The sequence below is a fragment of the Colletotrichum karsti genome (assembly GCF_011947395.1).
Source record: "Colletotrichum karsti strain CkLH20 chromosome Unknown Scaffold3, whole genome shotgun sequence".
Lineage (NCBI taxonomy): Eukaryota > Fungi > Ascomycota > Sordariomycetes > Glomerellales > Glomerellaceae > Colletotrichum > Colletotrichum karsti.
Genome location: NW_024065903.1, coordinates 1,228,753 through 1,250,562, shown reverse-complemented (window position 1 = coordinate 1,250,562; position 21,810 = coordinate 1,228,753). Strand labels below are relative to the sequence as shown.

General features: G+C 54.5%; 7 protein-coding genes across 7 annotated transcripts; 3 read left to right on the top strand and 4 right to left on the bottom strand.

Moving 5' to 3' along the window:
- Window positions 1–1,557: 1,557 nt before the first annotated feature.
- CkaCkLH20_01435 (uncharacterized protein) lies at window positions 1,558–2,735 on the top strand (the record flags this gene model as incomplete). The annotated part of the gene is made up of 3 exons (XM_038884154.1): window positions 1,558–1,893; window positions 2,005–2,449; window positions 2,509–2,735. 3 exons carry the CDS (start codon window positions 1,558–1,560, stop codon window positions 2,733–2,735), a joined length of 1,008 nt encoding a protein of 335 aa, XP_038750746.1.
- Window positions 2,736–4,928: 2,193 nt separating this feature from the next.
- On the bottom strand, window positions 4,929–6,858 carry CkaCkLH20_01434 (ATP-NAD kinase; the record flags this gene model as incomplete). The annotated part of the gene is made up of 3 exons (XM_038884153.1): window positions 4,929–5,374; window positions 5,440–6,691; window positions 6,748–6,858. 3 exons carry the CDS (start codon window positions 6,856–6,858, stop codon window positions 4,929–4,931), a joined length of 1,809 nt encoding a protein of 602 aa, XP_038750745.1.
- A 1,682-nt stretch (window positions 6,859–8,540) lies between these two features.
- On the top strand, window positions 8,541–11,929 carry CkaCkLH20_01433 (uncharacterized protein; the record flags this gene model as incomplete). The annotated part of the gene is made up of 6 exons (XM_038884152.1): window positions 8,541–9,304; window positions 9,353–9,495; window positions 9,546–9,634; window positions 9,680–10,543; window positions 10,594–10,915; window positions 10,968–11,929. The coding sequence occupies 6 exons, from the start codon at window positions 8,541–8,543 to the stop codon at window positions 11,927–11,929; spliced, it is 3,144 nt and encodes a 1,047-aa protein (XP_038750744.1).
- A 486-nt stretch (window positions 11,930–12,415) lies between these two features.
- Window positions 12,416–13,324, bottom strand: CkaCkLH20_01432 (uncharacterized protein; the record flags this gene model as incomplete). Its single annotated transcript, XM_038884151.1, has 2 exons — window positions 12,416–12,806; window positions 12,867–13,324. 2 exons carry the CDS (start codon window positions 13,322–13,324, stop codon window positions 12,416–12,418), a joined length of 849 nt encoding a protein of 282 aa, XP_038750743.1.
- A 3,231-nt stretch (window positions 13,325–16,555) lies between these two features.
- Window positions 16,556–18,122, bottom strand: CkaCkLH20_01431 (uncharacterized protein; the record flags this gene model as incomplete). The annotated part of the gene is made up of 3 exons (XM_038884150.1): window positions 16,556–17,022; window positions 17,089–17,919; window positions 17,981–18,122. The coding sequence occupies 3 exons, from the start codon at window positions 18,120–18,122 to the stop codon at window positions 16,556–16,558; spliced, it is 1,440 nt and encodes a 479-aa protein (XP_038750742.1).
- Window positions 18,123–19,859: 1,737 nt separating this feature from the next.
- Window positions 19,860–20,261, top strand: CkaCkLH20_01430 (heat shock factor binding protein 1; the record flags this gene model as incomplete). The annotated part of the gene is made up of 3 exons (XM_038884149.1): window positions 19,860–19,901; window positions 20,012–20,114; window positions 20,173–20,261. 3 exons carry the CDS (start codon window positions 19,860–19,862, stop codon window positions 20,259–20,261), a joined length of 234 nt encoding a protein of 77 aa, XP_038750741.1.
- A 240-nt stretch (window positions 20,262–20,501) lies between these two features.
- CkaCkLH20_01429 (uncharacterized protein) lies at window positions 20,502–21,672 on the bottom strand (the record flags this gene model as incomplete). The annotated part of the gene is made up of 2 exons (XM_038884148.1): window positions 20,502–21,106; window positions 21,162–21,672. The coding sequence occupies 2 exons, from the start codon at window positions 21,670–21,672 to the stop codon at window positions 20,502–20,504; spliced, it is 1,116 nt and encodes a 371-aa protein (XP_038750740.1).
- Between the last annotated feature and the right edge of the window lie 138 nt (window positions 21,673–21,810).

Below are 21,810 nucleotides of genomic sequence, written 5' to 3'. Positions count from 1 at the left end.
CCATCTACCGCGACCCAGTATTGGGGAAACATTCGAGAGGAACGACATCCTGGCCTGGCTGGTTGAGTGTGTAAGCCACGACTCGGCGACGCCTAGAGAAACGATTCATTCGGTTTAACCCGTTGTTTGCTCGTCGGCCCTTTCAGCCGCCTCATCTTGCTTCTTTCAGTTGCCGCGGACCAACGTATCGCACGCCCGGAGAATAGGTGATTGCCCTTGGCGGCCTTGGTGGTCCAGTCGCCGCAGCATCCGACAATGCCAATACGGGGCAAGATCTCTTGTGCTTCTTGGCTGAATGGCATCGTTGCACCCCTAGCCAGACAGAAGACGACACCGGCCGCACGACGTCCCGCCAAGTGCCAAGAGGCAAATCCGCCCCCTTGGCACGCGGTATATGCAAGTCCACGACGACTTCTGAGCCTCTTTTTCTTCCTACTTCCAAATCCTCCACCTGCCCGCCACTTCGTCCCATCACAACAAGCAGGACAGGGGACGAGGGAATTAAGAGAAGATGGGCAATATCGACGCCGTGCACGTCCCAGATTCCATCGAAGAAGTTCTTGGCATGGTCTCAAGAGCGACTGACCCACACAGGAAGTACCGCATCCCTTGACCGACGAATCCACCTCCAGAGTGTCGAGTCGGATCTTCACTGCGCGTCCTACGAGGGGGTCCCCCTGGTCCCTGGTCTTGACCAACATCAGAGCGTGGATCTCTGGGCCAAAATTGGCATCCTACCTAACATCTCTCGGCCATCGCATAGAGCCACGGCGACGATGCCAAGACCCTCTAGTCAGGTCTCTCCCTCAAGCATGGTCTCGAATCGCTCTCACATCTTTCCCTCTCCTACGGGCACAGTCCAGATGGATATCCCAACCTGAGATGTCCAATTGGACTGTCGCCTGCCTCTGGTGTCACCTGCGTTTCATGCCTCGACTGCTTCGGTTGCTGCTTGGGCCTCACAACGAGCACTCGAGAGTCCCGCCGACTCCAATGAAGCCGTCAACAAGTCCTCCATCCCTTGGCACAACTCGGAGCTTTCCAGCTGGGCAATCCCACCAACCCGACGACACGCCAACCCCTGTGCCTACTCCGTACCGACGACTCGATCATCAAGAGCCATACCCCGGACAGTAACCCTCTCTGCTAATGTCTGAGGGCCCACGACCGGCTTGAGGCTTTCGACGGGACTCTATCTCTTGGCATCTTGGCAGCGGTGTCTCAAGCATGTGGCCGGCCCAAGGTCTCAACCCGTCAAGCTTGGCTCGTGGGGAAATATATGAAGTCTAAATTCTCGTGTTCTTCTGACACGATTTCCTTTGCTTCTTCTTCAGCTGTGCTCGACTGGTATCCTGTCTCTTCTCGGTTCTCTTCTTTCCTTTCAAAAGGTTCAAAGCTTTCTTCTCTTCTTCCGCTGGTCGTGTCCATTTATATCAACTACGCCTATTACTTAGTTTCAACAATTCCCCTTCCCGTGGACGATCATCATCCTCCCCCCAGAGCCGCTCATCCGAATCACACCCTCAAAGAACCGACTACCCGAACAACTTCGACAAGATGGTTAACCGTTACGTCTTCGCCGTTGCCGGCCTCGCCGCTCAGCTCAACGCCCTGCCGTTGAACATCAACCTTGGTGCCTACTCTCCTGCCTTGGTGGTGGGTGATGGTGAAATTTCATTCGGTGGTAGAAACGATGTCTCCCAGTTGATGAACGTGCTGGAAGGCGCGGCAGTTAATGCTGCTCAAGGTGTTGCGAACGCTCCGGCCGCCGCTCCCGCCAACCCGCAACCGCAGCAGCCGGCGCAGCCCGCAACTCCCGCTGCTCCTGCTGCTGCCTCCGTGGGCGGCGCTACTCCCGTCACTGCGACCTCCGAGAACGGACGAGTCGACGAGGTTAGTACTATCCTCTAGAGTTTTGGCTGTGTTGATGTCTGTGTGGCCGGGATGCTCACGGACATCTGTACTTGATCGGACCAATATCAGCTAACGCATGCTACCAAATAGGCCCAGGCCATCGCCGCCCTTCAAGGCATGGGCAAGGAGATCGCTCCTCGAGTCTCGCTCACCAAGGCCCGCGCCCCGCCCCCGCAGAAGCGAGACCTCGCCGGCTTCGACCGCGCCCTGAAGTTCGCCGAAGCGGCTCTCACGAAGGGACCCAAGGTTCAGCTGGGCACCGGCGAGGGTGGGTCTGGTGTTGGTATGATCGTCGACAACAACCAGCAGGCCGCCGCTCGCCCTGGTAAGGGTGGTGCTGAGGGAGGTGCCGCTGGTGGCGGTGCTGCCGGTGGTGGTGCCGGTGAGGCTGCTGCTCCTGCCGCTGCTCCTCCCGCTGCCGCCGCCCCCGTCATCGTTGCCCAGCAGAAGGTGAAGGCTCGCGCCGAGGAGCCCCAGCAAGCTCCCCGCCGCCGCAAGGTCACCACCATGTACGTCCGCTCTGGTGTTCCTGCTGGTAAGTTCAAGTTATCCGTACGACCACCGTTCCCGCATCATGCTAACACCGTGTGATAGGCGTTGAGATGACCCCCGAGAAGCTCGTCGCCCGTGACCCCATGCCCGCTGGTACTCCCGTCGCCCGCCAGGTCATCCCTGCCACCAACGAGATCGTTAAGCGTGCCGAGGAAGAGCTGGCCAAGCGCGGTGCCGGTGGCGCCATTGACACCGTCAACCTCAACGTCAGCGGTGAGGGCGTCACCATGACCTTCGTCGAGAGCGAAGCCCCCGAGGATGAGCAGTAAATGTTTCGACGCTTGGAATCATACAACCTCAAAAAACCGTCCACACGAAAACCAATTTGAAAAGAAAGTACTTCTGTTACGATGACTTCTTCTTTCGTCTACGATTCCCCCCGGCCTCAGCCCTAATCAACTCATGTCGAGATCCCCATCGCTGAGTGACGGGTCAAACATACTCTCATCTTCCTACCATACTCGGCTTCGTTTCTTCCTGGTTGTCTTTTCTACTGTTATGATATCAAATGTCCTTTGGGAAAAGGGTGGTGGGTTGCGTTTGGTCTGTAGGTGTTACATGTTCTAGACAAATCCCCTCAAAGCATGCGGCGTAGTATATCAACATATTTTATCGAAAGTTGGACCGATCTTTTTCACCTCTCACTCATTTGATGGGCTTGTCTCCAGAGTCAAGCAAGTGCTGATTCAGGACAACTCTTGCTTGCACTCTCAAAGCCAAAGCAAGCCAGTGATCTAACAGCGGACCATCTTGTCCTTCGACATGCCAGAATCTGGCCATTCACGCTGAGAAACTCCATAATCGCAAACGCGGGTCATGACTAGCCGATTTCGTCCAAAGTAAGAATTCGAGCAGTTCCTCCATCCGCGTGGTCTTGCCCGCATGAAAAAGGGGGCAGTCTAACTGGAAGCAAAACCGAGAAAAACGAGGAAAAGAGAAAAAAAAAGTCAGTAGTCCACGTTACAACGTTCCATCCCGAGTCGTCGTCGTCGGTGAGAGATGAGACAGGGCACCCGCCACCCGAGTTGGCCGCCCTGGCCTTACAAAACATCGGACCGCTCCCTCCCTCTCGGACGTCGCAGCATCGTCACAAAGTGCCCTAGAGCCTCAACCCTGTTTGGGTACCACCGAAGGAACCCCCGCAACGAAGGCTGGGCCAATGGGAGAATTGCTGCGTTTATGTCGTAGGCGGAGCTGGGGATATCCTGGTTCTGCGGGAGGTGGGAGGATGAGGGGATGTCGTATGGAAGCGGGAAATGGATGCGTCGAGGCGGCGGGTTCCATGTCACACTCCCCTTGGTGCATACAACATATCCACGGTATCCGCGGCAGGGAATCGGGGAAGTGTCGTGTGTTTTAGCCTGCCAGATCGTAGTTCGGTTTTCTCTCTCTTCGTTTGCGTGACTGCTGTACGCTGGCTGTGAATCAGTGTCAGCCCTGCCTTTTGACAGGAGGATCCCGGGTTCGGAGGAGAGCAAGGTCGAGCCTCGTTTCGAACTCTCGGGTTGGCGCTTAAGGCACTTGAGTTGGCTTGGCAGTTGTTCTGTGTGCCCTTCATGTTCTCTAGGAAATACAGCGAGTAGACCTGCGTGGTGACTGAGGAGGGCCGAATTCCAATGTACACAGTGACCGAACACTTTCCTTGCGAGGTCTTTCGATATCGCGAGTTCGTTTCTGGTTTCCTTTTTCGGGTGTCTTGCTTGGGAAGTACACGACGAGCATTTCGAAAGGTCGTAATCGAGTTGGTGTGTCCGGATACGACTCGAGAATCGGTGATGAGCATGCTTATTGTTCAGACCAGACGGTGGAAGTCCGGGATAGCGCCAAGACATTCCATTCCCTTTATTCTAGGTACTCTCGCCCGCGGTCTCTGGGTTTTATGTTTCTTGGGGGTTTTCTAGATGTGCTCTTCCTCGCGAGATAAGCCTTTTCCAACCTGGGGGTTTCTCTCTCGGCGCCAAGTGAAAAGAAGTATTTTTTTTTTCAAGATTCGATGGATGCAGCAGCAAGGCAAGGGTTTGTCGGGAAAAGGGTTCCTAGAAAGGGTAGAAGACGAAGAAGGGAAGGCAAGCTTTTCTTTTTGAGGACTTGGCGTTTGGAGACCACGCGGGAGTGCACCTCACCTTCAGCCTTGGGGGGAAAGGAGGAGGAGGGTGGTGTGTGTCTGTGTGCGTGGGAGGGCTGCCTGCCACGCGGCATTGGAATGATTTGGAAAATGTGTCAGGCGTCTAAGGAAAGGGTAGACGCGTGACCACATGGGAAGATTCTGGATCTACCTTTTTTTTTTGGTTCTTGTTGGTGTTTTGACAGGAGCGATGACACACGGACAAGCGTTCGGGAGGGTTGGGAACCGGGACCACTTGCTCACGATGCGGTTTTTGGCAACTTTGTTTCTTCATCTCTTTTCTTATCATTGATGATGGTTGATGATTGATGGTGTATTCCGGGGGGGGAGAGAAAAGCTATTTATCCCATTCCTTGTACGCCTTTTGCTTCTGCCGCGTGTTCCATCCCAGCTTGCCGCTGATGCTGTTGACCCAGTCCTCGCTGCGGCGGCCCTGGGCCTGGACGCTGGCGAAGGGGTAGCGGCTGGCGCTGATGGTGACGTAGTCGCCGGGGTAGAGCTCGACGCGCTCGCGGCCGTCGAAGCTGGCCCACGAGTTTGTCCTGGCGTCGTAGGGGACGCCGACGCGGAGGACGATGGTGTCCGGGAGGATGATGGGGCGGAAGGAGAGGGTATGCGGGCAGATGGAGGTGACGAGCATGACGGGGTTCTCCGGGTGGCAGAGGGAGCCGCCGGCCGCCAGGTTGTAGGCTGTGGAGCCCGTCGGGGTCGAAACGCATATGCCATCCGCCAAGACGGAAGTGAAGTGTTCGTCGTCACCGAAGATCTCGGTGTATGACATTGCTGATTGGGGTACCGATGTCAGCCGGGCTGGCAGGGACGAGGGGTCGGCGGGGGGAAAGACTTACTTGGATTTGGGCCGCGGTCTACCACGATCTCATTCAATATCTCGAAGGTCCCGTCTGGGATGTGAGTATGCGCGTCTTCCCTCTCCTCACCGATGAGCTCCTCGACAAGATCTGGCCTTCGCCCATCGTCTTCCTGGCTGGAAGTGCTCTCGTCGCCGTCGACCAGTTGTTTCCTCCGCTGGCTTCTCATGATTGTTCCTTCGAAGCGCAGGCGGAGGCTCACTGTGACGCCCTTGTTGAAGGCATTCGTGAGAATGGACCTGTGCTCTTCGAAGTCGAACTTGGTGAGGAACCCGAGGCTGCCGAGCGAGAAACTGAGCACCGGAGGCACGATGCGTTGGAAAAGCCAGCTGATGTAGAGAACAGTGCCGTCACCTCCCAAAGTGATGACAAAGTCAAACATATGCGGCCTGTTTCTACACATGTCCTCGTCCCAGTATCTCAACCGCTTGGCCAGAAGATCATTTTTGTCATCAGGTTTCATCCTGCCCGCCTCAACATGCTCTTTCTTGAGTTCCTCGATGAGACCCGAGGCATTGAACTTCTTGCTGTCCTTGAAGTTCTCCCCCACGTATACCGTGTAGTCGACGTCTCTCTCATGAGACAGAAGCCACTTTACCAACTCCCTGGTGCGGATGATCAAATCCGGGTCGTGGATTTTCGTCAGCACGAAGATAGTCTTGACGCGGAACCTGATGCGCATGCTGCTCAACCGCCTGCTTAGCTCGCGCACTCCCCAGGCCATTTCGCTCAGTTGCTTTTTCGTCAACAGCCGGCTGTGAAGCTCGTCGTCGTTGTCGGCATTCATCAAATCGATTTGCGATGGCGACTTGATGATTTCGCTCCGCCAGGACTTTTCGTCGACTTGGCCCACGTCACTGCCCTCCGGACTGTCGGAAGCCAGTATCGCAGCTCTATGCTTGGCGATGCGGCCCTTCGGCTCGACCGTCTTTGACATGCCCGTTTCGGCAGATACGTCTTTAACGGCTGCTTGCCGATGAGGGCTCTCGTAGGTTGGATGGCCGTGATGATAGTTGTCTGATGAAGACTTGGTGGTGCTTGATACTGAGTTGGACCTTGAGCCGTGGTTGCTGGCTGAGGCGACGGCATCGCGGGCTTTCCTCTGGCTCTCGAGGAATTGATGCACAATGCACTCGGTTCTTTTACTTGGATGACGTGGTAGCGGCCGCGAAGCCTCAGAAGTTACCAAAGAGCTCTTGCGACGATACGGGTTCCCCGGATCAAAGGTGACCTAATGATTCATACCGCGTTAGCACCCCTCTTAGACGGTGTTTCACATCTACGTACCTCTACCGCTCTCTGATAGTCGTCGTCGCTTCCGCTCGAATGGGCGTCGTCTTCATTCTCAAAGCCAACACGCTTCTCAGCCTTCTCTTCAGCAACGTTACCGGCTCCCATTTTGAGTGACGGGGACGTCGCGAGGACAAAAGAATCTGGCTTTTTGAAAGTCGGAAGAGCCGCGACGGGGAGGCGCGGGGTAGGTCAAAGGCGTTTAGGGGTCCGCGAACGTCGACTCAGGAAATGACGGTGTTCGGAGAGGTTCTGATTAAAAATCTTTGCATGCCAGATCGAAGTAACGGCAGGTCGGAAGTTTAAGTGAGTGCGCTATATGCTGAGTGAGGTCTCTGTCAGGAAGTTATCGTCGTGGGGCTGATTCTTCAGCTTCCGTAATCAAAGTCTCCAAGAGAATTGGGTTTGTATGTAGAGAGATGTCTTCGGGCCTTCTGGCGTTTCTGGGGGTTGGAGAAGGCGGCCAGGCTGGGATGTCCAGGTGATGGAAATGCCGCGGACCGGATTTCGTGGTAGAGTTTGAAGCAACGCGAGCTGGATGACGACGGGAGTTTGCCAAACGCAAAAGACCCAGTGGTTTGGCGGGGCCTTGGACTTTGACTTATCGCCCAAATGTGCAAAGTTGGTTCTACTTGTACGAATCCAAATACCTTAGTGAGGATTGATTGCGGCATCTGGGCCGGGGTGTCCGCGGGCTTATTCAATGGGGTGGACCGGGCTTGCTCACTTGGCACCGAACGCCGAAGGATTAGTGGTTCACCCGCCGTGGCGCACACTGTCGCTTCCGCAGAACCGTCAGTGGTCGCTGACGTCGTGCGCGCACTCAATTTGCGCTGCAGGTGCATGTGGAGCTTCTGAGGACGGGACATGACAGGGCAATTGCGCACTTGTTCACGGCCTCCAGGTATGGGGTTTGCTTGGTAAAAGTTGGCGAAACGGGTCATGGAAGGCAATCGTATCTTCGCGCTGCTCCGTCTCTTTAGGAAATACGCAGTAGAATCCGAACTTACGCAGTAAGGCACGGAACTGCATGGGAGTAGAGGTATCTCACCGAAAGTAAATCCATCTAATTGCCCAGCACCGGCACGCCTTTGCATTGCGCTGGCTTCGCGAATGTGGTCCGCATGACGCAAAAAACTCTCCTCTAAAACTTGACGATCCAGTCTTGAACACAGCCTAATCATTGGGCCGGCGCAGACAAACATCGGGTGATGCCCTTGCGCAGTTCCAAACATGAGATGATCACTCCACGGCCTCGTACCTAGCGACGCTACACACGTCTCTTTTGGCTATGTAAGGTAGCCGAACCGCAGATAAAGGCTATCGCTTGTGAGACCTGGCGGAGATCGTGACGGGAGGCACAGGCCAGATGGTCCTACCCGTGGGGAGTCGGCTTGTGTTTGCCATTTTCAGCTCAGATGGATGGATCGGAGCAACACTGAACCAACTGAGAATCCACTTTCAAAGACTGCAGGGCTTCCAGCCACACCGGTGCCGTGACCTGTGACACCCCGCCAAATCACCCCAAGGAAGTTGCGCCACAGCCAATCACAGCTTGCAGCGCAAACCGCATCCCACTCGAGTGCATCTCTCCTGCGTTGATGTTGACCTCCTTTCCAAGCTCAACAATGAGCTCGTCCCACGACACGCGATCAAAAAGCTTCTCGACGCGTCGTAGCCCAATGTTGCTATCTTGATCAGCACCAACGAACTCCGAGGAAGCCATACCATCTCATCTTCAGTGAACCAGCTGGAGCATGACACGCCTCTCGACATAGCTTCCTTCCAGGATGAACTCTCTCTGGCCCTCGCGGGCCGCCAACGATGGCGCTGCTGCTGCAAAACAACCACCTCCACCCCCGACCGGTGATGTTGCAGATGCCGTCGTTGCTGATGTCGGCCCGCCCCCGGCCACCGATGCCGCAAATCCACCTCCACCTCCTCCATCTCGACCGCCTCTAGCAAGAAACTCGTCTGCTCCGTTGCCCGGCCCGGCACCCGCGCCCGTCCCTCCGGCCCCGATGCCCCCTGCGTCCTCCGATCAGCCGCAACCGACGGATTCGCTCTCTCTGCTGCAGCTTAGGCGTATTGTTGCCGAGTTCAGCAGGGGCGAGCCCGTTGCCTACGACTTCGTCTACAATGACATGGGATCTCACGATGAGGAAATTGACGAGTGGTTCGTCTACCAATTCTGGCAATGGGTACGCCTCAATGCTGCCCAGAGGGCATTCGAATGGCAGTGGCAACACGAGTACAACATCCAGTCGAGCTGGGAGGAGACGGAATTCGAGGCAAGGGCAAAGTTCACCCGGGACGCCTTGGAAGGCCTACGAGTCAAAGAGCCAGCTCAGCGGTCAGCCTCTATCGGGAAACTTCTATACTTGATCCTAGGACGGTGGGGCGATACTTCAACTCCTGCCACTGTTGGAGACCGGAGGTCTGCCGCGAGTGCGACGCAGCTCGAGGCCATTAGATCAAGTATCACGTTCCTTACAGAGTTAGACGGTGTCGCTGCTGTTTGGGTTGCTGTCCAAGACTGTTTCGACGTTTTCTGGTGTGTACAAGCCACGCTTTCATTCACGTTCTCAGCTAACCATCCTAGGTCCGATGATCCCCGACTTGTGCAGCCAGGCGGCGCTCAGGAGGCCCAGGACGAGCTCATCAACTTGATGACCATCATGTATGTCGTTATACAAGAAGTACTGAGCTTTCCCAAGGAGCTTGAAACTACAAGAAACAACCTTCGTGAGCATCAATCGCACTGTCTTAACAAGTGACCGAGCTAACAGCCCCAGTTTCCTTGAAGCCTGGTCTGGTTGATTTCATGTCCATGGCGACTGCCAAACTGCGCTGGGACGACCAAAACTTGATGCCTTCGAGTCAGGTAAGAGTTACAGATGATACTCATGGTCAAATCTGACAGTTGTAGATTTTCCTGCTGTATTGGAAATCCATCCTCCTGGTCTTAGGTGGGACGCAAGAGATCGACGAAGCCAAAAAGGCCACAGCGGAATCGCCCAACGCCAAGTCGAAGGATATAATCACAGCATCACCACTAGACTACCATGTCTTTCGACAGGAGCTTACTTCCAAGTATCCCGCATATGTTCCACCCCGCACACTTATTCCCCTCGAGCCAGAGAACACAACATTACTTCCCCCTCTACCGAATCAACCTACCAGGAATAGCGCTACTACTGGAATTCTGCCTGGCCCTTCAAACACCCAGAGCGGTGGAGCTTCCATTCTACACCAACCCGTGCACATTGCAACGCCAGCACCGTCACCGCCGCCGTCTCCTGGAGTCGGGGGCAAAGGCGGCAAGAAGCAAAATTACCAGACAAATCAGAATTTTCCGTTCATGTATCCACCTCTGGATGCTACCAGCAATAGTGCTGGTGGTAAGGGTGGTGCTGGTCTACAAGAACAGCTTGTAGGACGCAAATGGGAAGGCAGTGACATCCCCGCGTCCATCCTTGAGGCAGGAGAGCTATTCTCCAAGCGAGTCCGAATGACGCGTGCTACGCGACAGCTCTGGGAAGAGCGCGAGAGCTTCTTGAAGTTTGAGAGAGGTTGGGAGACGGATAACAGCGACAGCGATGTCGATGAGCTCGATCTCGACGGGCTCACCCTCGAAGAGAAGCAAGAAATCGCTGCACTGAAAGCGGAGACGAAAGCAGAGGAGCGTAGAGAGGCAGGCTTCACGATAAAGGAGCCGGAAATTGACTGTGGTCCAACTGGCCACGTCAGCGATGAGGTCAAGCGACGTCTGCTCGCCGTTGAGAGCTTTTACGTAAGCATGGCAAATCCCATACGCTTTCACTGTCACTGACATCACCGCAGAAAGAGTCGCTGCCTCATCTGCAATCTCTCGTGATTGTGCTTTTGAGGCCAATCCTTATGAACGTCACAGCCGTTCTGGCGCAGCCTGCCCCTCCTCAACAACATCCGGGCATGGCTGGCAGAGGCGCCAATGGCATGGTTAACGGCGGTCCCGGGCCCAACAGACAACAGCCTCAAGATCCGTCATCGGCAACTTCAGGTGGCCCTCCTGAACTTCCAGAGATGTCTCCCGAGGAAGTGGATGCTGCTAGATCCAGAGAAATCACAACAAAGGCCATCACAGGAATTCTCCTCCTCTTACTGAAATGGCTCAGGGTTTCCCGTAAGTGTATTTTCCCCGTGTTCGAGGATAAAAGCTAAGAAAAGATTGCCAGACATTCTCAAGTTCGAGTACATGACACAGCTTCTGCTTGACTCAAACTATCTGCCGCTGGTCCTTAAGCTGTTTGCCCACCAAGACGTTCAGCAGGTGGTAGATAGCAAGACCGATCGGCTAGAGAACAGGTGGAGTGCCCCCATTGTCAGGATTGTCAAGCAAGCTAACCCTGCATTTAGTTTCTTCCATTTCTGCAACCTGCGCTCGAAGCATAAGGATAAGCCGCCTGCTCAACCAGAGGCAGAGGAAGAAAGCGAAGACGAAGCAGCGCCGCCGCCCATTAAGAGAAGACGGTCGCCGCCCCGGCCAGCCGTGGCCGTACCTCATCAAGGGGATGAGAACTCCCAGCTCGAGGGCCACGCCGCGGCCCGACCCGAGGTCGACGAGCTCGGATATCCCATCAACGATCTCCCAGCTGAACCCATCACCGACTTCTCGAGAAGGAATTTCTTCTCCCTCATCAACTACCTCCGCATCATGCAAAAGATCTGCAAGCACAAGGCACACAGGAACCTGCTCCTGGTGCAATATAAGTCAGCCAACATCCTCCGCAAGTCCCTGAAGGTCCCTCAACCCGAACTCCGGCTTTACACCCTGAAGCTGTTCAAGAACCAAGTACCCTACTGCGGCCGTAAGTGGCGGCAGAGCAACATGCGAGTCATCACGGCGGTATACCTTCATTGCCGGCCCGAGCTGCGCGACGAGTGGCTCGCCGGCAGCGACGTCGATGCCGAGGTCGATTCGGCGCTTCCGCTGGAGCAAGCCCTGCGCAGCTTGACGCACTGGTTCAATGTGCGCAGATACCCGGACAAGATTGCGGTCGAGCTGCGGGCCGCGCTCCGCGAGGAGCAGGATTTCTTTACGAGGGAGCTGGAGAAGCTTGACATGAACTGGGCGGACGTCGGGAGCGATGAGGGCGTAAACAGTGAGTGGGAGCACGAGGCGGCCGGGTGGCCATGAAAGACCCGAGTTTGTTCGCAGTGTTTTGCTAACGCCTGATCAAGTGTCGGGTCTAGGTTACTGACGACGGAGTCGCACGCGAAAATACGGATTACAGCAGCAGCTCGGGGCACGCTGGGCCTCAACTAGTTAGCTCACGATATCCTAAACACATCCATCAACCATGATTGAATGCTGAACGCAGACAACATGACGTTAACGCCAATACAAGTAAAACTCTACGCAAGCCTTCCCAGCTGATATCATGCATTCCATGGCTCAATAGCTCGTGAGTATTGATGTAATGGATCAATCGATTCGTAACTACAAATCTATCAAATGGGCTATCGTCTAGTTCTTTGAGACGACCTGCCAGACTCCGCAATCCCAGGGTATATATCATTCCTTGTCCAGTTTCATTCCGTTGCTTTACAGCTCATTAAGTTCCTGTAGTTTCTCGGTTTTCTCTCATTCCAGATGATGAAGAATCTTACACCAATGGGCCCTCTAGACTCTGTCGTAGGTACCGTCGTTGTAGCGATATCCCGCAGGAGGCGCCGTGGTGCCATTCTCGTGGCCGTAACCGTAGCCGCCGCCAGAAGCGGTGGTGGTGTTGCCGTAGGCGCCCTCGTACTTGGGGTAGCCGCTCTCGTGAGCCACGGCCGTGGTCTCCGTGGCGTAGCTGTTCCGAACCTGGTCGGGGCTGGTGTGCACAGGGAGGGCGTTGTCGTTGGCAGCCGTGTTCTGGCGGCCGCGGCGGCGGAAGCTGTTCAGGAAGCTGAACTTGGCGCCGGAGCCCGAGGTGTAGTTGTTCTTAGGGCTTGGACCAAAGCGCTTCTCCTTGCGGTGGTGGCGGGCCAATGCGACTTCGACCAGGATGGAGATGATGAAGAAGATGCTGATAAGATGTTAGCTTTCTGGTTCTTCTTTCGAAAAACCTTGAGACAAAGAAACTTACATCGCGACAATGGAGACGGCCAAGCAGGCAGACTGCAGTTTGCAAGCGGTGCGAAGGCTAGGCAGATGAGTCCAGCCGTCGCTGCCGGTGTTCGTCGGCTCACCGTCGGCGGGGCCAGTGCCGAAGGGAGTGTTCACAGTGCCGGAGCACGAGTTTGCGCCGTCCTTGTTGGCGACGGCGACATAGATGTAGGCGGCGATGAAGGCGACGTCAAGGACGATGGCGATGAACGAGGTGAAGGCGTGACCCGCGAGGCAGCACAACAGGAGCAGACCGATGAGGGTGTAGAGGGTGGCGGCGCCCGAGATGCCCTCAACGGCGCGGATCGAGGTCGATATCGGCAGGGAGTGGTTGTGCAGGGTCGCGAGGAAGTAGGAGAAGATGGCGAGGATGAGGGCCGAAGAGCCGAATTGGACTCCGCGGACGAACCACTGGAGGAACTTCAAGGCGAACGCCATATTCGGTAGCTAGTTGGCGTGTCGATGAGGGTTAGGTTATTTGGTGGGTTTGTTGATGTTTGGTCGGTTTACTGGGGCTGAGATGAACTACCTGAGGTAGGTTTTGTCCTTGGACGGGTGGAAGGGAGAGAGGGAAGAGAGTGGAAGACGCTTAATAGGTTTTAAAGACGTCTCCTCCCGCTGCCGGCAGTGGTGTGAATGGGTCTGCCGATCCCGCGTTTACGTCGATCGAGGCAAGGGACAGCGTCCGCCCCTCTAAATTTGTCTTGGGCCGATCCATCCTTTTTCTCACTATGTACCCTGAAGCGAACAGCAGCGCGGAATAGCCTTAATTCTCTTTGACACCGCGGACACGCAGCTTCCAAGCAGGTTTGGACGAATAGAGTGACGGAGTATGGGCGTCAGGGCTTGGTACCGGGGGGCGCTGTTTGCGGGCGATGACGAGGAAGGTTGTGGCTGACGGGCCCAACTGCTCCCTCTCCTGGTGGGGGGAGGGTATGATGTCAGACGTCTTGGAGGGGCACACGGGGCCGTGATTGGCTCGGATGGGAAACGGCTTCTCCACGTCTCTGCCGGCACGGCCACGGTGCCCAGGTGCAGCAGTGTGGCTTCGCGGGGGGCGGGTGGAGTGTTCAGTGTTCGGGGACCGTCGGCTCTGGGGTGTTCCCTTCTCACCGGCGGGTCGTTTTACAAATTGAGTGGGGAATTTCACGGCAAGCACGGGAAGCACCCAGGAACAAATGATGAAGGTGGTGTTCGTGACTGGAATGGAACGGGGAAGCCGGGCGGTTTCTTGACGGCCAAAGTCTAAGAAGGGCACACTTTTGTTTACTCGTTTGCTTCCTTCTCGTCTGGATGCTGCATTAAATTCAAATTCGATGAATTAACCAGGAGGATAATCAGTGGTGATGAACTAGTACACACACCGTTTGAGCATCGCGCGTGTGTGCCTGGACGACATTACGATTTTCAGACACTCACGTCTGAGGAATCCCCAGAATTTGTCCACAATTCGACCCTCCTGTTCCACGTTGAATTTTCTTCTTCTTAGCTGAGACCCGTTTGATCCGGCTTTTGGCACAAAGTCGGTCGGGAACACCTGTACCAAAAGAGCGTACGCGTTTGCCCAGCATGTCTCGGTTTGATGGCCAGGACCCGGCCGCTGAAGATCATTGGCAGGCTGACGCGCTGCGCTGCCAGGTCGGACCTGTCGATTAGACAGCCGATAAGTGGAATACGCTCAGCTGGACGGTTTTTTTTCTCCCTGCCGTCAATAATTCCTGCGAATAATTGTTTCTTGGCTGTGTTCGGGGCTGGACCTGAGCGTTTCCCCTGCATCTCCCAGGGTTTCCCCAGCTCCGGAGGATTGCTCTTTCTGTTGGTTGACTCGCTCGCTCCTGGATAGGTCTGGCCATCGGCCAGCTTCGTTCTATGTGTCGTTTGCTGGAAACGAACTTATCCACCAGGTTTCGCATGAGAATGAGTAAAGAAAAGGACAGAAAGCAGCTGTGCGGATACTTGGTAGTCACGACCAACTCTCTGCCAAGCTACGCCCAGCCAGGTTCGGGTTGTCCGATGTGCCGAACTAGACGTCCGGTCGCAGACGGACGCTCTCTAGTTATGATGATATCATGTCGCCGCGGTCGCTCTTGGCTTTGCTTGTGTCAGGCTCGGCAGCTTTGGGGAGTTACTGCCATTCATCGGACGGTTCAACTGAACACCAATCGAAACTTCATTGATGCATATGAAGGAACCTAGCTTCGCAGTACATAGCAAGCCTATTAACATTCATCATTTCGTCGGCCGGATTTCTACTCGTCTACCATACGGCCCGAAACGGGTCTGAGTGATCGACTTCTGAGATTTTCTGGGTGAAGTCTGCAGGAGAAAACACATGGAGTCTTTCGTCGTTTTCGTTGTAGAGTCATACGTGAGGGCTTTCGTGAAATTCGGCGCCAACTCGGCCGCCTCCGGCACTTGCTGTGCGGTTTCCATCGGAATATTCTTCTAGTTACCGGGATTCGTCTTCTTCGACATCCGCTAGGGAAACGCCCGTTCGGTCTGGGTCCGACCTGGAACGAGCCTCAGCTCGAGGCCTGTCTCCGTGCCGGGCGGGGCTAACCGCGGAATCGGGTTCCGTCTACGGACTGGTCCAGCGCGGACATGTTTAAAGCAGCCGGCAGCAAGTTGCGCTCATTTCGGGAAGCTCAAACTGCTGGCAAGTAGGTTATCATAATGCACCTCAACCTAGGCACACTCTCAGAGTATGCCCGCAATAGTAGTGTTCCCCCTAGCGGATCCCCGAAAGAGGCCCTAAAGTTGTCGGATGCGTCTCCGAGATTACTGCAATCCAAGAACTTGGGTGAGAGCTCTCCAATTCCCGTCATTCACAATAACATAGACGCCAGAATTGTTTCCAAATTATTCGGCCATTTGCTATGGTGGTAGTGGTGTATGTGATGCGCATGTCCTATAATTGGACAGCCGTGTATATTGCCCGCTGAGGACGTCTTCAATATGGTTCTCTCCGGCCACCTATCGATAGCCAATTTATTTTACACATACCTCGACAATCACAAAAACGACCTGAATGATGACATTTCTTAGCTGATTAGTTGGGTTCCTGAACACAGGCTTGTACGAGGTGAAGGTGAGAGTCGAAAAGTCGCGAATACTCGGGGAACAATGCAGAATACCGGTGCTGGATGCCGGACGATGAGGACGCCAGAGAGAAGGCTGAATGGAAAAAGCAGAGTATTGGATGTTGGAGGAGATGACATCTAAGATAAGAGAAACCCACAGGACGCTTTATGTAAGAAGAGGGTACGTATGGAATACGAAACTGGCTACGTCTTCTGTGCCGTTATTTTCCTTGACATCGCCATTACCGTCTTACATGCCGTACTCGATCCCCGACGGAGTTGTCAAACTACGTGCTCTAGGAAAGTCGCTCTTCTTACTCGACATTATCTCCAATTGGACATAAACAGACAGGATCCAGATCGAGAAGGTAGAATACAGGGGAATACAAGTTAGCTACCAAACCGCTTTACTCGTAGGCTCCAAAGAATGTGCTTCCTCTCATTACCTTTCCTAAGAGTTCTCAATCAACTCCCAATGTAACCTAATTATCTTCTACCTTCTGTATACAATGACCTCCACTTTACGAGAGGTTTTCCAGAAGTCCTTGATCAACGCTGCATACACCCGATTCCCGAGACAATGGTAACTCTATGCCGGAAGACCTGTATCCTCTGTTCCGATCTCGTCGATGAATGCTTTGGACACCATGGGACTTGTGTATCTTGGGTCGTCCAACTGGCCAAACACCTGCTTCATCCATCTGTCGAAATGGTGTGTTGTCCAGAGGTGGTTATACCAGCCTGAGAAGTGTATCATCTTCTCCATACTGAACTCTCCAAAGGGATGAGGGGGCATCTTCCACGGTTGGTAGATGTTGTTCGGCTTTTTAAACTGTGAGTCAATTCGGGCGTTGACGTAGTCGATAAGGACAACCCGGGGCTTATCCAGGAGTACGTCGCCATCCTTTCCTGTTAAGAGAACATCCTCTGGATCGATACGCAGCCAGACGCCCACATGAAGAAGATTGACGTAGCCGTCTATCAATCGCTGTAGGACACCCAGGCGGAAGTCCTCGTCGAAAATGAACTCTGTGCCATCGGCCATTTCAGGTCTCCCTTGATTGCGAACAATAAGATGGTTCCCTTTATAAGTCCGGCGGCACAAGTTCTCAATGCTGGTACCTTTGACGTGTTCGATCATAATGGAACGAGCAAATCGTTTCTTCTGCGAGACCTGCTGGTTGACAGTCGTAAGTTCGATCGCCCATGAGCCGTAAAACTGCGGCGTGATCTGCAGCTTGCCGGTCTTATTCTCAGTCCAGAGATGAGAGTAAGTACCAGCCTCGCGGCTGTGCTCCTGGTCAGCGATGGAGGTTGCCTTCCAGAGACCTTGGTGCATTCCGCCAGGATAGAACATTGCGTCGTAGACCTTGACAACCACAAGTTGGCCTAGAACCAAGCGGTCTCCGATTAAGGTTGGGCGTTCGCTGAGGACAGACTTCTCTTGTTTCTGGTCTTCCGAAGGACCAGCATCGCCTGCATTCTCCGCATCCTGGCGCCAAGGGGAAAGTATGGCATCGCATGCCTGCTTCACACGCCTGGCCGTGTCGTTGAAGAAGTGGCGGATCGACGAGTCTGATTGCATCTTTCCATTGTTGCAAATTTCTGTGTCTCCATCGTACTGGGTATCCTCAACTTTACAGAGAAGTATCTGAGTGCCGGCACCAACACCGCCAGATATGTTGTCCACAACCGTAAGATCGACTTTGGCCTCGACTGGACCAGGGGTGTGATCGCTGATGTAGCGATCGTGGTAAACTAGGGCAGTACGTGTCAGTTCTATCTCTTCTTTTGACAGAGCCTTATCATCGCTCTCGATTCCAGGAGGGTTAGGATATTCTGATAGACCATAAGGCCGTCGCGGAGTTTGGTATCTCAGCACCAGCTTGCGCCCTTCATTGTATTGCTTGAAGTCTTCACGAATGCTGCCATCGCTGATGAGATAAGCATCCTCTGAAGGCGGAGAACGGGGTGGGTTCGTGTTTAGTTGATGACCCGTTGGCTGTGGGATTACCGGCGCCCAAGCTGGCGGCGCTGGGGTTGTCGGCTCCCGAACGGGTGGTTCTCGAATGGGCGGCAATCGAATTGTTGACACGGCGCTTGTCGGCCCCGACGTGACAGGTGGCTGGTCCGTAGTCAAAGGGGCCGGAAACCATGGGTCAGAAGGGTTGTCTAAGTCCGGAGATGCTGGCGCAGGTGACTGATTCAACGGCGGACTGATATCGTTGGAGTCAGGTGAATGAGTCTCCGTCTCGGACGGAGACCGGCTGCTCGCATAGCCGGACGGCTGCGTAGATTGAAGCATTGGAACTGTAAGCTGTGAGGCCGTTTTCTGAGAGTCCTCAAGCAAGATGTCGATGGTATGACGCCAATTGTCTAGAGGTCTTCAAAGGTCTTCGCGGCTTAGACGCTCAGGCGGCTGGCCCTTGGGCGGCACCTTGAATGCGACGTCTGTAGTCGCGTTGGATGGATGGTAGTCTTCGAATCAGAGTGAAGTAATGCGGGTGTGGAAGTGTGTCTACGGATGAGACGTAGTTGAGGTTAGCCTGAGAAAACTCGAAAACCCAACAATGCAAGTAGGTGGTAAGATGTGCTTACGAGTGCGAGGTGGAAAATGGAGGTAACCGAAACTGGCTTAGGAAAAGTCGAAAGAGCAATTCGGTGGGAAAAGCTGTTTATATGAATGTCAGGTAAACAATTGGGGAAATGTTGAGCTTTGGCTGTCGGGTTGCTTGGGCTGCCTTTTGGACTGTGGAGGTTGTCAACATTACCTTGATGATGGCGAAGGTGACAACACGGATAGGAAGAAAACCAAAGCCAAAATGGTTCATCATAAATCCAAGAGGTTTGGCAAGTCTGATTGTGGTGGACTTACCTTATGTTTTGGGTATTGGTTTTTGGAGCTCCTTGACAGTAAATGGAAGGCGCGGCCAAAAGTGGCACCTGAAGTAGCTTTCTGTTTTCTCTCCTTTCGGTTTGTGTTGCCTCTTTGAATCAGACGTACACATACGAACAAGCCCTGAGGTATTTAACTTTGAGCTCTTTCGAATGGGTCGCATGTCCATAGAGTTATCTACCTCCTCCGTTGCGCTGTGGTTACCTTGATGGGAAGCCACGAAAGTTCCCCTACTTTCTGGTTGCCTCCCGCTTGTACTCGTTTATCATCTGCTAGTAAAAAACAGCCTACTGAATACTTTCAAGAAAAAAAAAATAGGGCTCATAGACATCAAACTCTGACTTGGTGAAGGTTACTGGGTGCCTTCCTCGCCTGGGTATTATTCGGTGTGCCTCGGTTTGCTCGGTGTAGCTCAGCTGTTGTCAGCTATATTGCTTTAACCTTGATCCACGGATTCTGAGCGGCGGCCAGTGAGATGTATTCTTCACCAACTAGATCCTCTCATCGCGTTCAAAAACAATGCTCTCAACCGGCCATGTGACGTAGGCTTCGATGAGGGCTGGAGTGACCTTCATAATACAGAACGATCCTCAAACGAATGAAAAATTATCAAATTTGAAAATAGTTCAATCTTTCCCGTACCTACTGCCTGAGAAGCTGCTTACAGCGAATCGATAGATCTGCCTACACGGAAGGTACCTACCTAGATGATGCTACAATGCGCATCTGAGGTTGCCAAACCGTCCCGTGGGGAACATGGCCGGGCCTAACGCCTGCCCCACTAAAAACAGGCCCCTCGACCGGACGTCCAACCCGCTCCAGCGGTCCTCGTCCGACCTCACCTCAATTGCAAACCAACAAAGTACCCCGCCACCACTCTCCTCACTCACATTCACCGCAACGCGCCGAGCAACACGGAACAAACCAACCTTCCCTATCAACATAACCAAACCAACCCGCAAAATCCCCCACGCCAGCTCCGGCACCCACGCAAAAGATGGCCTCCAACAACCCCGACTCCAGCGCAAACCAGTCCGCCGTGAGTGAAGCATTGCCATCCCGTCTCCCCGGCGCAGAACCTCAGACTGCATGAGCACACGGGACAGGACGTGATTTGATGTGTGCCCAATACTAACGTGTTAGGCTCAGACCTCGGAGGACGCCAAGGGCGACGTCAACGCCGCTGTCGAGGAGCTCCTGAATACCATCTCCAACAAGTTTGCCGGGGTGTCGAGTGAGATCTTTGCGAAGAGTGAGGGGGACCGAGTACTGCAGGGGTCTTGAAGCGTCATTGCTAACGTACGGCGCAGTGGACGAAATGTCGCGCCGTCTCGATAACCTTGAGGCCGCGCTACTTGCGAGTAAGGAGAAGGAGGCCGGTTCATCAAAGTCGTCTTGAGTTCGTGCCACTGGCGTTTAGGGGTCATGATGCAGCATCACTAGAGCTGAATGTCACGGGCGGATGCAGGGGCAACGTTTTGAGTTATTCTTGTTATTTTTATTCTTGGTTGTCGGTATCTCAGGCTACCAAAGTCATCAACGCGAGCTAACCCGCTCAGTGTTGCTCACTTGTCAAACCTCCGCTACCCCAGTTACCTTTTGATACATATGTAAAGCGTGACGTCGTAGCAAAAGTTCTCTACAACTCCTCCTTCGCGTCGGCGACCTTCTCCTCGGCCTTCTCGAGGAACTTGCGCAGGATGTTGGTCTTGCTGGTGATCTCGTCACGCTTGGCGGGGGCGAGACCGCCCTTCTTGAGGATGTTGTCAAGGCGAGCAGCCTCCTTCTTGACGTAGCCGTCGTTCTTGGAGAGCTTGTCGAAGACGCGGACGTAGTACTCGGCGTACTTGTACTGGGCCTGCTCCTTGAGAGTCTCGGCCTCCTTCTGGACCTCGGCGGCGGCGTCAGCGAGGCTGGTGCCGCTGGTGTACTTGGCGACGATCTTGTCGAGGGCGGCGATGGTGCCGGCGACGGGGCTGAGGCCACCGCCGGGGACGCGGGCAGTGCCGGCCTTCTCGTTGATGAAGTTGATGAAGTCCTCCTCCTTGCGGCCGCCGTTGTAGAGCTCGCCCTCCTTGGAGCCCTTGGGGAAGAACTTGATGGTGGGGTAAGAAGAGACACCCTGAGCGGCGGCGGTTCCCTTGCTGCTCTCATTCTCGGCGTCGACCTTGGCGATCACGACGCCTTCGTCAAGAATGAAGTCCTCGGCGAGGGTCTCCCAGGTAGGGGCGAGGTTCTTGCAGTCTGTTGGGAGGCGGTTAGCATTGTAGCTACGACAAAGGGCGTGGACAAAACATACGGCCGCACCAAGGGGCAGTGAAGGCAACGAGGACGTCCTTGTCGCCACCAATAGTCGTCTTGAAGGTCTCATCGGTGAGCATGTTCACAGCGCTAGGCGGTGTGTACTTCTTGCGGGGCTTGATGCTAGTCTTCTCGGTGATGAAGTTGCTCAGGGCCTCCAGATCGCGGCCGCCGCTGTAGTCAGTGGGCTGGTCGCTCTTGCCGTCGAACCACTTGAGAGTAGGGAATCCCTGAACCCCGAATCTCTTGCCCAGGTCCCGCTCAGCATCGGCATCGACCTTGGCGATCTGGACGTCCTTGGAGGACTCGAAGGCGTGGGCGAGGTCCTCGTAGACGGGAGCAAGGTTCTTGCAGTGGCCGCACCAGGGGGCGAAGAACTCGACCAGAGTGGGCTTGCCGGACTTCAGGACGACATCGTCGAAGTTGGAGGGGATAAGGTCGAGAACAGCAGACTTGGCAGCAACGGTAGCTGCCAGAGCGCCGAGCACAAGGCTCTTGAGGACAACCATTGTGGTTTATGTGATGCGGTTGATGGTAATAAAAGTTGGCTTAAGAGGTATCCTGACCAACGAGAACGTTATGAGGCTGCTAGGAAAAGATGCAGCTGGCGGGTGGTGGTTTTGTAGGCTGATGCTTTGAAATCACCT